The sequence below is a fragment of the Epinephelus fuscoguttatus genome, linkage group LG8, assembly GCF_011397635.1.
Source record: "Epinephelus fuscoguttatus linkage group LG8, E.fuscoguttatus.final_Chr_v1".
NCBI lineage: Eukaryota > Metazoa > Chordata > Actinopteri > Perciformes > Serranidae > Epinephelus > Epinephelus fuscoguttatus.
Window position 1 is genome coordinate 43,697,327 of NC_064759.1, and position 14,493 is coordinate 43,711,819.

General features: G+C 39.5%; 1 protein-coding gene across 4 annotated transcripts in view; it reads left to right on the forward strand.

Moving 5' to 3' along the window:
* Positions 1-14,493, forward strand: part of LOC125892847 (zinc finger containing ubiquitin peptidase 1) — a 47,375-nt gene that overhangs the window by 13,268 nt on the left and 19,614 nt on the right. For 3 of the 4 annotated variants that reach the window (XM_049583148.1, XM_049583150.1, XM_049583149.1), the window contains exons 5-7: positions 1,248-1,358; positions 1,488-1,597; positions 5,728-5,896. The exons of the other annotated variant lie outside the window; for it this stretch is intronic. In XM_049583148.1, coding sequence (XP_049439105.1) covers positions 1,248-1,358; positions 1,488-1,597; positions 5,728-5,896 — 390 coding nt within the window. The remainder of the gene's footprint in view (positions 1-1,247; positions 1,359-1,487; positions 1,598-5,727; positions 5,897-14,493) is intronic. 4 annotated transcript variants of the gene reach the window in all.

Here is a 14,493-nt window from a genome sequence, read left to right on the forward strand (position 1 = left end):
TTCTTCTAATGTTTTTTTTTTTTTTTTACTACTCTGTAAGATCAACCTGCCAAGGGACTACAGATGAAAATTAGCCTGGGGCTATAATTCAGCGTATTACATATAAAAGTTCATTAATGTGCATTGTTCCTTCTAACTTAAATAAATAAAATAAAATAAAAATAAACCAACTAACAGTATTTCCCGTTGCCTTCTCAGGATAGGATTATATATGCCCATTTTCGGTTATGCCTTGTTATTTATTGTTCTGTTTTTCTTATTTTAGAAGCCCTAGTGCTGGATGCTGTAGAGCTGTGCTTTAATTTATTTGATTTATGTTGATAGGTTCTAAAAGTAAACCAACGGACAGTACCCGTTGCGGTCTCAGGATACGCTGTATAGCACACATTATCGTTACTGCCTTTGTTAATTATTGTTACTATTAGTTTACTATTTGATAAGCCTATAAGTATTGGATGCTATAGGGCTGTGTATTAATTTAATTGATCTTGATCTGTGCTGGAAGTGGACTGTAGACCACAGACAATTTGGTGTTATTTCATTCTGTTTGGTTGACTGCTGCATTTGCACTTTTTTAAATATTTATTAATAAAAGTTGTTAATGTTGTACATGTTTTGGTGTTATTTTTCAGTATTCTTAGGCCTATGTAATGTTTGCTATTCTGTTTCGAACGGTATAGGCGCAAGCAGACATTTTGGGGAAGGTTTAACGGGAACAAAATTTAGATACTGCCCAACACTACTTTCAACAAGTATTTTCCAACATGTATGATGTGTTTCCAGCGAATCACTGATTTTGCTTTACCCAGACTTTACCGAGCCCATTTCACCCTGACCGTAGCTTCTGCTTTGTACAAAAAACAAAATCACAATTATTTTAGTTTTCATAAATTAAATTTTTAAAAATCAAGGCAGTTTCTCTGGCATTTTTACTTTTCTTTTACTTTATCAAACCGTGACGCCACGTATTCTATCAAACCAAACCGTGAATTTTGTGAAGCGTTACACCCCTAATTAACAGACAGTTTTACTGGAATTACTTAGGTTTTAATGGAAACCCTACAGCCAATCAGAATGGAGTATTCACCCAGGCCATAGTATAACATAATTTAATCTGACTATTAAAGGATGACACAGACTGGACCAGAGAAAAGACCATTAGCCTGTCTCTCTCTGTTGTTAACCCCCCCATATGAAATAAGCTTGCGATAACTGGATTTAAATGAAGTTTATGATCTTTTTTGTAGGAGAGAAAAGATTTGAGTGCCCTCTGTGCTCTGTTGTCTGCAGTGACGGCTTCTCTCTGCAGGAACATGTGGAACTGCATTTAGATGACAGAGCAGCTGTGAACTCTGCAGGTGGGCATATATTCATACCTCCCTGCTTACTCTATTGCACTTTTCTCAATCCGTTTTATGTATCTGTCTGATCTGATGCACACTCAGCTTATACATTTCTAAGCCTTTGGTTTACATGTGTTGCTACAGAGAGACTGGGGTCAGACCTGAAGCTGGCTAGACAGCTTCAGCAGGAGGAAGAGCAGAGGAGGAGGCAGAAGGAGGCCTGGCAGGAAAGAGAGGAGTTCAAGAAGCTGCAGGTCTGGATTCTTGTTAAACATACTGTCAAATTATATTCCCTCTCAATTTTCTTTTTCTTTGGCAAATGACCATGGAACAAGCAGGATAATGCTCTTTGAGTTTTTATAATCAGGGAGGCCAGAGCTGCCTGACATGCAGCGGAGATAATGAACTACTTGTTGGGCATTAACCCTTACTTATCAGCTGGGTGATCTCTTCTCGACTTTGCATACTGCTGAGAGCTTTCAATAGGCTCTGTGCACAAGTTCAGTAACACACATCCAGTTTCAACAGCAGTCAGCACACAAGTTTCCACTTTTCTTTCCATCTTAGTCAGAGCCACTCAACACTAACAATGAGTGCTGCACGTAAATGAAAAATGTACAAGATTTGTGCGTCGTACAAGTTTCTTAGAACTGTGGCTGATCTTTCCTGTGTGCCACTTTGCTCAGCTTCAGCTCGATAGAAACACAACTTGAGCTTCCACTGCTTTTCAAAAAACACCACCCTTCTTGCACCGTGGATGCAAAAAATCAGGAGGAAAGGGGCAATGGAAATAGCTTTTCTTAATTTTTGTTGTTAAAAGTTTTTCCATTGTCTTCAGTAGTTTGTTTCTAAGAAAGAAAAAAATGATGTTTAAAATCGTAAATCAAGTGTGGTGTGAAAAGATTAGAAATGTTATTTTTAGGCCATATCGCCCAGCCCTACATACCAGTGTGCATCCAGTCAAAATGCTTTCTATTGTGGACAGGTAGAAGTTGATGAGGGTTTTTGTGGACATGCTATGTTTCCTCAGACACCTCAGAGAGTAAAGTCTCTGTTGTGCCTTTTTGATAACACAATTGATGTTCAGGGACCAGGAGAGGGAGTCTGTGATCTGGATGCCTAAGAACTTAAAACTATTTACAGCTTCAACAGGGGTTTGTGTTACAGGTGACTAAACAATTTTAATGTTTCTGAAGTCAAACATATTGCAGCTCAGGTTTACATTTCAAAATAAAAGTTGATATAGTCATTATGGGTGGGAATCATCAGAGGCTCCAGGATATGATATTATCATGATACTTAAGTCATGATACAATATTACTGCAATTTTAAACATGTTGCGGTATGCTGAGTATTGTGATAAAATATATTGCGATATCTTTTGATTAATTACTTTTGATTAATTAATTACGAATTATGTCCCCAAAGGAAAACTTTGTCAACATCTCTTTTATCTAATAAGAAAAAGTTTTTAGTCTGTTCATCTCACTCCAGTCTTTTTTTTGCAGCATAATGTATTCAGTTAACTTATAAGAGGGGCCTCTGCAATGCCAGAGCAAACTATTACTCAGCATTAATAGAAGACAATAAGAACAACCCCAGGTTTCTTTTCAGCACTGTAGCCAGGCTGACTGAGAGTCAAAGCTCTATTGAGCCTTGTATTCCTTTAGCCCTTAGCAGTAATGATTTTATGAGCTTTTTTAATGACAAAATTCTAACTATTAGAGGCAAAATTCATGACCTTCTGCCCTCAGATAGTACCTATCTAACCTCAAACACAGCTGTAAAACCTAATATATATTTAGATTACTTCTCCCCAATTTCTCTTCAAGAATTGACCACAGTGATTTCTTCATCTAAATCATCAACGTGTCTCTTAGACCCCATCCCAACTAGGCTACTTAAGGAGGTCTTTCCTTTAGTTAACACTCATATATTAGATATGATCAATATATCCTTATTAACAGGCTATGTACCACAGTCTTTTAAGGTAGCTGTAATTAAACCTCTCCTAAAAAAGCCCACCCTGGATCCAGAGGTGTTAGCCAACTATAGACCAATATCTAATCTTCCCTTTATGTCAAAGATCCTTGAGAAAGTAGTCGCAGACCAGCTGTGTGATTTTCTCCATGATAATAATTTATTTGAGGAATTTCAGTCAGGATTTAGAGTGCATCATAGCACTGAGACAGCATTAGCTAAAATTACAAATGACGTACCAAAGTTTGTTTTGGAGTTCCGCAAGGTTCTGTGCTCGGACCAATCCTATTTACTCTATATATGCTTCCTTTAGGTAACATCATTAGAAATCACTCTATAAATTTCCATTGTTATGCGGATGATACACAGTTGTATTTATCGATGAAGCCAGAAGAAAGTAATCAATTAACTAAACTCCATAACTGCCTTAAAGACATAAAAACCTGGATGAGCACCAATTTCCTGATGTTAAATTCAGACAAAACTGAAGTTATTGTTCTTGTCCCCAAACAACTCAGAGACTCTTTATCTGATGACATAGTTTCTCTAGATGGCATTGCTCTGGCCTCTAGCACTACCGTAAGAAACCTCGGAGTAATATTTGATCAAGATTTGTCTTTTAATTCTCATTTAAAACAAACCTCACGGACTGCATTTTTTCATCTCCGTAATATTGCGAAAATTAGGCCTATCCTGACCCGAAAAGATGCAGAAAAATTGGTCCACACTTTTGTTACCTCTAGGCTGGATTACTGTAACTCTCTATTATCTGGTAGCTCTAGTAAGTCCTTAAAAACTCTCCAGCTAATTCAGAATGCAGCAGCACGTGTACTAACAGGAACTAAGAAACGAGATCATATTTCTCCTGTTTTAGCTTCTCTGCACTGGCTCCCTGTAAAATCCAGAATTGAATTTAAAATCCTACTGTTAACTTATAAAGCTCTAAATGGTCAAGCTCCGTCATATTTTAGAGAGCTCATAGTGCCTTATTATCCCACCAGAACTCTGTGCTCTGAGAACGCAGGGTTACTCGTGGTCCCTAAAGTCCCCAAAAGTAGATCAGGAGCCAGAGCCTTCAGCTATCAGGCTCCTCTCCTGTGGAATCATCTTCCTGTTACGGTCCGGGAGGCAGACACCGTCTTCACATTTAAGACTAGACTTAAGACTTTCCTCTTTGATAAAGCTTATAGTTAGGGCTGGCTCAGGCTTGCCCTGTACCAGCCCCTAGTTAGGCTGACTTAGGCCTAGTCTGCCGGAGGACCCCCCTATAATACACCGGGCACCTTCTCTCCTTCTCTCTCTCTCTCTCTCTCTCTCTCTCTCTCTCTCTTGTATTCTATTACTGCATCTAGCTAACCCGGCCATTCTGGATGTCACTAACTCGGCTTCTTCTCCGGAGCCTTTGTGCTCCACTGTCTCTCAGATTAACTCATATCGCAGCGGTGCCTGGACAGCGTGACGTGTGTGGTTGTGCTGCTGTCGTGGTCCTGCCAGATGCCTCCTGCTGCTGCTGCCATCATTAGTCATACTTCTACTGTTATTATACACATATGACTATTGTCACACATGTATACTGCCAGATATTAATACATACTTTCAACATATTGTACCACAGTAGCCAGAACTATAACTATAATATTATTACTTTCAATAATGTTGTTGTAAGCTACTGTCATTACCTGCATCTCTCTCTCTCTCTCTCTCTCTTTCTTTCTCTGTCTCATTGTTTCATGTGGATTACTGTTAATTTATCATGTTGATCTGTTCTGTACGACATCTATTGCACGTCTGTCCGTCCTGGAAGAGGGATCCCTCCTCAGTTGCTCTTCCTGAGGTTTCTACCGTTTTTATTCCCCGTTAAAGGGTTTTTTTGGGGGAGTTTTTCCTTATCTGCTGCGAGGGTCATAAGGACAGAGGGATGTCGTATGCTGTAAAGCCCTGTGAGGCAAATTGTGATTTGTGATATTGGGCTTTATAAATAAAATTGAATTGAAAAATTGAAAAGGCAAGTAGGCTACCAAAAGTTTAATTTGTATTTAAAATATTAATAATTTATTAAATTAAAAAATCGATACTTAGCACTGTGTGATGATGTGATATTGCCACACAAAAATATTGGGATACTATGCTGTATTAATTTTTTTCCCCAGACCCCTAGTAGTCATTCAGTGATCAACAAACCTGTTTCCACACCCAGTTTTGTAGTTTACTGGTGTTGTGTCTAAACAGCCATGTGTTGTCATGATTTTTCCTCTGCTGTGTGTGTGGACTGTCAGAATCTTGTGGTTTCTCTCTGTATACATGTAATGCAGTAGCACATGTTTGAGTATCTGAACACTTTCAGTCTTGCACTTAAACAAGACTCCAGTCTGTCAGCCTGATGTATGGTATGCTGTTTGTGCAGAGGCAGTTTGGAGTGGACGGCAGAGGGGGCTACTGTAGACAGATGGAGAGGACCATGGAGAGAGCTGTAGCCAGGGGCCTTATTACCCCTGCAGAGTTTCACTGTAAGAGAGCTGAGATGATGGAGTCTCTGGCCTCAGGGATTGATGACGGCAGAACCAGAACTCAGGGTATGTTTGTGCATGACCTGCAACCTCAACCCTGCAAAAGCAACACTGACACCCTGCTGGTTTAAAGGAATACACTCATTGGGTGTTGTTTCTGTGGGTTTAGTCAACTGAGTCATCCATTACAGTCTTCTCTGTGTCTCTATCACTGACTTTGATATTTTGTGCACTACACAGCAAAGTTGAGTGAAAGTTAAAAAAAACAGCTTTGTGTATGGGAGAAAGTTGAAAGTTCTACATTCTTATGCAGAGTCATGAAGACAGTTATTAGAAACAGGTGGCATGGCTTGGACACATAATCTGTGATGAACCAAGGGTCATAGGGTGTTGCGTGTCATCAGACACCCTCACCTGAGTGACCCAGCCGGGGGAGATCAGTCCCACCACATCTGCCCTCTTGATCCACAGCCACTTTGTGGCTTTTTCTGCATCTTCACTGAGGTTTCTTGTGGCTTTCCTCCCCTGCTACCCTCTAATTCCAAGGAGCCTGGGTGCCCAGTGCATAGATTGCCCTGGGAAACCCCTGCAGCCCACCTCGATTGGTGCCCTGTGGGCCCTCCAATCAATCTACCTACAGGCCTCTAGCAGCTCAAGGTATTTGGCCTTCCATCTGGTCTTCCCAGGGGACTGTAAGTTCTAGCAGCACAACTTGCTTTGTGGAGTCAGATGTTAAGACCAAATCTGGCCTGAGTGACGTCCTTGCAATATGCTCAGGAAACTTAAGCTGCCTCCCAAGGTCCACAAATTGTTTATGTCCAACTCTTGTGTCCGGTGTGGAAAAAAGAATGAGAATATAGATCAGTGAGCATTAAAAACAAACAAAAAAAAAAAAAAATCAGTGATCAATTGACATTAGGCAAGACTTGACCAATCAGATTTGAATATTTAAATTCTTAGTTGGGGACTCCTATATGTAGCTGGGACAGCCACTTTTACTACTTAAGTCATTTAAAATATCAAAATGTAAATCTGCTGCTGTTATGATTTTAGTTTTCCCATTTCCCATCAGTCTCTCTTACAACTGAACCAAAAAAAGTAGTCATGCTAACAGTAGGGCTGTAGTCTCCTGGTCGACTCCTTATTTGGTTGATATGCTCTCATCCGACCAAATTGTCATTGGTCGAATAATCGCCGTGTTCCTTTCATAAGGAGAAAAGTGCTACATCAGTAGTTTTCCAGGATTAATCCATTATTTCCTGCAGCAGAAGGGACAGGCTAAGTTAACTGTGGAAATGGGGGTGTTTTCAAAACACCTCCTTTGTTTACACAACGTTGAACTCGTCCACCCTAATGCTCAGCGTTGCAGTGATGCAGACCTCCTTTCTGTTTCTGTATACTGACACCATTTCCCTCAGTGGAAACAAAGCTTGTATTTACTTGTATTTCACAGATAAGAAACAATAAATTGTGAAGACAATAAAGCCTCCTCTAAAATAGCATTTTAAGTCTTGTGTGTGATATATCCTTTAGGGATTCATACTTCGGGATTCATCCTGGCTTCATATGAACAGAGGAAATCTCCGCTCGTCGCTAGGCTAATTTATACAATGTAAAATGCCACAAGCTGGCGCTAATAACACTAGCATGTTGGATTTTTTGGAAAACGTGTTTAGTGTGACAGCTGTTTTGTTGGTGAATCTTGTGAGTTGTAATGGAGCCAAATTGAGTGCCGTTACCTTTGTTAAATGTTGCTGTTGTCCCTGGCTTTATATGAGACAAGGAAAGATCGCTAACGTTAGTTGCTAGGCTAATTTATACAATGTAAAATGCCATAGGCTGGCGCTAATAACGTTAACATGTTGTATTTGCTTGGAAAACATGTTTAGTATAAGACAGTTGTTTTGTCGGTGAATCTTGTGAGTTGTTACGGAGCCAAATTATGTACCGTTACCTTTGTTACATGTTGCTGTTGTCCCTGGTTTTATATGAGACAAGGAAAGATCGCTAACGTTAGTTGCTAGGCTAATTTATACAATGTAAAATGCCATAGGCTGGCGCTAATAACGTTAACATGTTGTATTTGCTTGGAAAACATGTTTAGTATAAGACAGTTGTTTTGTCGGTGAATCTTGTGAGTTGTTACGGAGCCAAATTATGTACCGTTACCTTTGTTGTTTCTTTTTAAAGATATTTTTTGGGCGTTTTTGCCTTTAATTGATAGGACAGCTGAGTGTGAAGGGGGGGAGAGAGAGGGAATGACATGCAGCAAAGGGCCACAGGCCGGAGTCGAACCTGGGCTGCTGTGGCAACAGCCTTGTACATGGGGTGCCTGCTCTATCCACTAAGCCACCGACGCCCCACCATTACCTTTGTTAAATGTTGCTGTTGTCCCTGGTTTTATATGAGAAGAATGAAAGATCGCTGGCAGCTACGCTAATTTATACAGTGTAAAATGCCATAGACTTGTACTAATAACGTTAGCATGTTGTATTGGTGGGGGAAATGTGTTCAGATAAAGACAAGTGTTTGTCTGTCAATGCTGCGATTTATAGTGAAGCCAATTTGCGTACTTGTGTTTGAAATTGTCTCTATTAAGCCGTATTTAATGTGTGTTTTGAATCAACTAAACTTTACAGCACTTAACAGAGTTCTCCACCGCCAAAAAAAACAGCATGTTTACTTTATCCGGCTGGAGCAGGGCACATAGTGGATTGACAACTTTGGCCGCGGTGCTGGGTGGTTCAGGTTGTGCTTCTCCCTCCTCCACTCTGATGGCCACTGGACCTGCTGCTGCTGCTTCTTCTCTTTCTCACGTCCGAGCTGTCATGTGACAATGTCACATCCAAAAACTTTACCAAATGTCATCTCCTGACAACAGTTAAGGGCAGTTAAAAGAGAAACATTATAGCCTACTATTAGTTTTGAATTGTAATAGTATTAAATAGGGATGCACCGAATATTCGGTAACCGAATATATTCGGCGGAATATTGCAAAAAAAGCAAAGCCGAATAATAGCGGCGTGTTTTGATGACGCAATCAAACAGCGTGCGGTGATGGACGGAGTAAAATCAAAGATACTGGATTAAAATGTCGGCAGTGCGGCGATATTTCAAATTATTGGAGAGTGATAGAAGAAAAGTGGTTTGCAAAGAATGTAATACTGAACTGTCTAGAGTAGTGTTGCAGGGTATACTGGTACCAACGGTAGACTGTGGTACTAAAACACAGTGATTTGTTTGTTTACGGTGTGAGCATTTTACTCGCATTTGCGACTGAAAATAGTTTTGTGCGAGCAAAAGAAATCATTCAGGAGCAGCTGTGCGAGTACAGATTTCAACCAGCAGCAGAAACGAAAGGCGAATCCTGCCGGTTGTGGGTTGAACGGGGGTCACAGGCACAGACAGGAATGTATTCCTGTCAAATACGGCGGCCATAGCGCTCCATGGCGCAAGATAACGGCTTACCGGCGACGGAGAAGTCCGGCTCCAGGTCCAATAATTTCCTCTTCTTGGTGTCATGACTGCCCAAAAGTACCTGAACAGCCGAGCCGTGGCTGCACACAGGTATGTGACGGAGGGGAAACAAGCCGTTCACATTTCCACAAACCTCAGCACACTTAGGGGACTGTTCTTAACTTGTCAGGGGAGGAGGGTGGCTGGTTGATTTTTATTTATTTATTTTATTTTGATCCCCCCTATGTTAATCACTTATTGATGCTGTTTTTGAAGTATGAATATGTCAATAAGTAATTTATTCAATTGAAATATCATTTACGTATTATAGAAAAGTGATTTATCTTTTTATAAATGACAAGAAGCGAAAATTTTCGCTGTGGTATCATGATACTACTCAGAACTGTGATACTTTCACTGGTATCGTACCGTGGGCCCCAATTTTGGTACCGTGACAACACTAATCTGGAGGGGGTTCATCTGCAAAACTAATGAAAAACAACGGCATTCGGTACTCGGTATTCAGCCAAGCATTTAATTTTATTCGGCTTCGGCCACAAATTTTCATTTCGGTGCATCCCTAGTATTAAATTGAAAACTCAACCACACATACATAAGTGCTGGACAAACACTCATTATTTAGGCATGAAATAAATTATATTTAAAATTATATCAGGCCCCTATAGGCCTATATGCGTGGCAGATTATTTTTTCATGACAATAATGAAACTGATAACGTTGCTATTTTTAGATACTGCTAGATACCTTATTATCGTATTATCGCCCAACCCTAGCTAAGTGTGCTTTGCACAGTGACCAAGGAGTGGTGGTGCACTTTTGGTTTGTGTTTTTTGTGGTTGCAAGTGTGCAGTATATTTAGATGTTCATGAAAATGAGATGTAGAGTTTCCACTTCAGTTACTTCGAAACATTTTCAAGATTTCTGAAAATACTGTTGCACTTAATTTGGAATCTGTAATCTCATTAACCCAATATCAGTATATGTTATGATATAGTACATTTTTTGAAATCTAATTGGAATGTTAATTCTGAAAAGTCTGTCGTTAAGATGATGCAGAAATCCATTAATTCCAATTTAGGTCAAGTGTGTAGGATTTAGGGGGATATGTTGGCAGAAATGGAATATAATATACACTAAACAAAACTTTAGATGCAACACTTTTTTGTCCCCTTTTTTCACAGGTTTAAGTTACAGGTCAAAGACAATTATTATGCACTCAAGAGATATTTCTGAGATAGATAATCCATCCACCTGACAGGTGTTGCATATCATAGTCTGTTTTACCAGATGTAGACTGTGGCTGTAAGCATACAATTGGGTCCTGATTTCAGCCAACATTTGCCCTTTCTTCAAACTCAAGTGATTCTGTGTGTTTTCGTTTGCTGAAGAAATGTGAAGATTTTGCACTCCACAGTATGTGTATCAACCGACATGGTCAAAAGAAATATTTACTTACTCTACTTACTCAAATTGATCTTCAGCTTGATCGTTGTTAAATAATAATAACTGTATGATGATAAGCTTTAAAAATTTAAAGTAGGGTATCAAAACCATTATTTTGCTCACCCTAATTGAATTATGGGCGTACATTTGCTCCACCTGCTACATTGCTCATGATTCTAATGTGACATTTATTGCAAATATGAAAAAAAGTTATTTTTATAAAAGTTAACTGTGGCTTTAATGTGTGGTCAGGTTCACAAACAAAATCCACTTGGTCAGCTGTGATGTCTCTGTAATTGGAGAAAAAAAAAACAAAAACATTTTCATGGCACTAACTCCACTGACGGATTGCCACAAAACACCACATTTGGGACCTAAGAGGCTGTTGGAAACACACTGACAAGTTGCTACAAAACACCAACCACAAATGACAGAAATCCATCAAGAGCAATACTTATGAGATACAAGTGTTTTCCATTATGACACCCATCAGATTTTTGTAAAGAGTTGGGGCGAGGCAAAATTTGATGGAGGTGGCCACCTCGTAATTCTCTATGCAGGAAAAACCCTGCTAATGCACTACTTATGGAAACTGTGTGTCCTTCTCGGAAGTGTTGTTTTTGGATAAGTGCAATACTAAAATGTGACTTCACCAGACTTCTCGACTCTCAGGGGCCACAGTAAAAGGATTTTTGTCTTTGGTCCCTTCCCCCCTCTTAACCCTGGCATGAGCCACTTTAGCTGCACTCTCAGTTTCCATACCTGGTTGGAGTTCATCTGTGCAGCCCATAACATGGCTTTTGTGGACAGTGTCAATCTCTTCTGGAAAGGTCCAGCTTTTTTCCGTCATGATGGCATTCACCCTAATAGCTCGATAAAGACTAAAAGGAACAGAACTTTTGAAATCAGGGCCCCAGGCTCTGGAATGGACCTGCCCGAGATTATAAGGTTGTCTGAGTCACTGTCTTCATTTAAGTCTCTCCCTGAAAACATACCTCAGTCGAAAAAACATTTCCTGATTTTATCTGAGCTGTCTATTTTATTGCTATGTTATAACTCTAATTCTCATTTATTTCTTTTGAATTTGTTTCATTCTCCTTGTGTTTTAAAGTGTTAAGTTTTATTGTAAAGCACTTTTTAATTGTGTTTTTAAAGGTACTATATGAATAGTTTATTATTATTATTATCATTATTATTATTGTTATGAAGATGTCAGTGCCTTTCAGGACTTTGGCCTTGCTGAGGACCTCCAGTTTGTCCCAACAGCTTAGGAACTTAACGAAAATGGGCCTGTTCTGTATTGTACTGTACCTGGCTCGGTGGACGATGGCGAAACCCTCCTAGTCACTTTTCAGACAGCAGCTTCTTTACTTTGTCCTCAGAATTGGACCATTTTTCACTGATTGATTCTTTTTTCCATCAATGACAATATTGTTATCTGGATTGCCTTTCAGTTTTGTCATTGAGAGAAATGAGACTACTGCATACTGTTTCAGCATTATTCCTTATCTCTTTGCATGTATAACCCCATATCTTGCAGTGGATTTGAAAGTTATGAAATTCCTTTTGATTAAATTTCAGACTAGTCCTGAGGAATTCTTTCAGCAACTCCACAGCTCTTTTGTTAGAGGAATCAACAAGAATTGCAACACACAGTTGAAAGTTCTCCTGTTGTTCTAGGAGTTTTTTATAGAAGTCTTTTTGTTGCTCAAGTAATTCATGCACCTGAGCCATGGCGATGGGTTTCTCTGAGTTATTGTTGGAGTGCCTTTTAGGTGGCATGGCAAAATGAAGATCAAGTCCAGTGAACGACTCAGCCCAGAATAAGGCCTAAGGCCTAAAAGGCTTAAAGCCTGGATGATCTAAGTCCAATAGAATTATACATCCAGAGCTAAATTTCTGGCCCAGGTTGATGATAAAGTTGGTGTAGCCTCTGTTTAACTCAATTTGAATAAATATACCAAAGTCAAATCTAGGATTCAAGAGATTCTGGATAGGTAAAGTCCAGTCAGTCTCACAGAAATGCCAGTCTCACAGCAGCAGCAGCAGTTCCTGCCCATACATCTGTCCGACCAGTTGCCAGCAGCGTCACTGATAGAGAGCATACCAACTGGCACACACAGCTGTCAATCATGACCTCAGTCCCCCTCTGTTATGCCTCCACGATAGCCATGGCCGGAGGCATTATGTATTCAGGTTGTTCATCCATCTGTACATACAAACATACATGTCCCATCCTTGTGAATGTGATATCTCAAGAGCGCATTAAGGGTCTTTCCTTAAATAGGCACAAACATCCATTTGGACTCACAGATGAACTATTTGAATTTGATGGTTGAGGGTCAAAGTCACTGTGACCATGTGTCTATCTAATTCTCATGAACACAAAATCTCAAAAACGCAACTCATATTTGTTAGAAATGTCCACAGACTCAGTGATGAACTGATCAGTTTTTGGTGGTCAAAGGGCAAGGTCACTGTGACCTTGTTTGTCTCGTTCTCGTGAATTTGATATCTCAAGAACACCTTGACGGACTTTCTTTAAATTTGGCACAAACATGCACTTAGACTTGAGGATGAACTAATTAGATTTTGGCGGTCAAAGGTCAATGGACAAGGTTGCTGTAAACTTGAATCCATCTCATTCTCATAAACATAATATCTTAGCTTGAGGGAATTTATTCAAATTTGGCACAAACATTCACTTGGATCCAATGATGAACTGATTAGTTTTTGGTGGTCAAGGGTCAAGGTCACTGTGACCTTGTCTGTCTCAATTTTGTGAACATGATATCTTAATCTTAAATTTGACACAAACCTTCACTTGGACTGAAGAATAAACTGATTAGAATTTTGGGGTCAAAGTTATAGATCTGGTATAGATCTTCTGTGCTGTCGGGCGAAAATGTATGTGAAGCATCCATGTTTTCACAGACATGGATGGAAACTTGACTGGTGCATGGAGGTAACAATCGCAGGGTAGTAATTCTAATTTAACATAAAATTACTAGTTAAAACCAAACTTATTTAAGAAAAATTAATACAGTGGTGGAAAAAAGTTTTCGGACACCCTTAAAATTTTACACAATCTCAAATATTATCATGAAATATTTGTGGAAAAATCTTTTTTGTGTTTCAAAAGGTGTGGCTGCATTAGACAGATACAAACAAATACAAATTATATTTTTTTGTTTATTGTTTACAAGAAAAACTAACAAAACTAAATTCTTGACAGTTTCAGTATGTCAGTTCTCAACATTGTTGGTATCAAAGTCAACAAATAACAGAGAATGTGTTCAAAACTGAACAAAAAATAAATAAACCATCACATCATCAAATTAATATTTAGTAGTCCTGCCACTGGCACGTAGTAGAGCTCTAATCCTGGCTGGCATGTTCCCCACCAGCCTTTCACACTGTTGAGGGGTAATCTTGTCCCATTCTTCTTGAATTACTGCTTTTAATTCTTCTAAATTCTTTGGTTTATGCTTTGAAACAGACCTTTTGATAATCCACCACAGATTTTCAATGGGGCTCATGTCCGAGGATTGAGCTGGCCACTCTAAGACCTGGATACTGTGCTCCTGCAGCCAAGTTCTACTGGCCTTGGATGTGTGGCAAGGGGCATTATCTTGTTGAAACATCCAGTTTTTACCTCGACGAACAGTGCACGCGCAGAAGGGAGCATGTGGGTTCGAGAATGGTACAATACTTGGTAGAGTTCAATGTGCCATCACAGACAG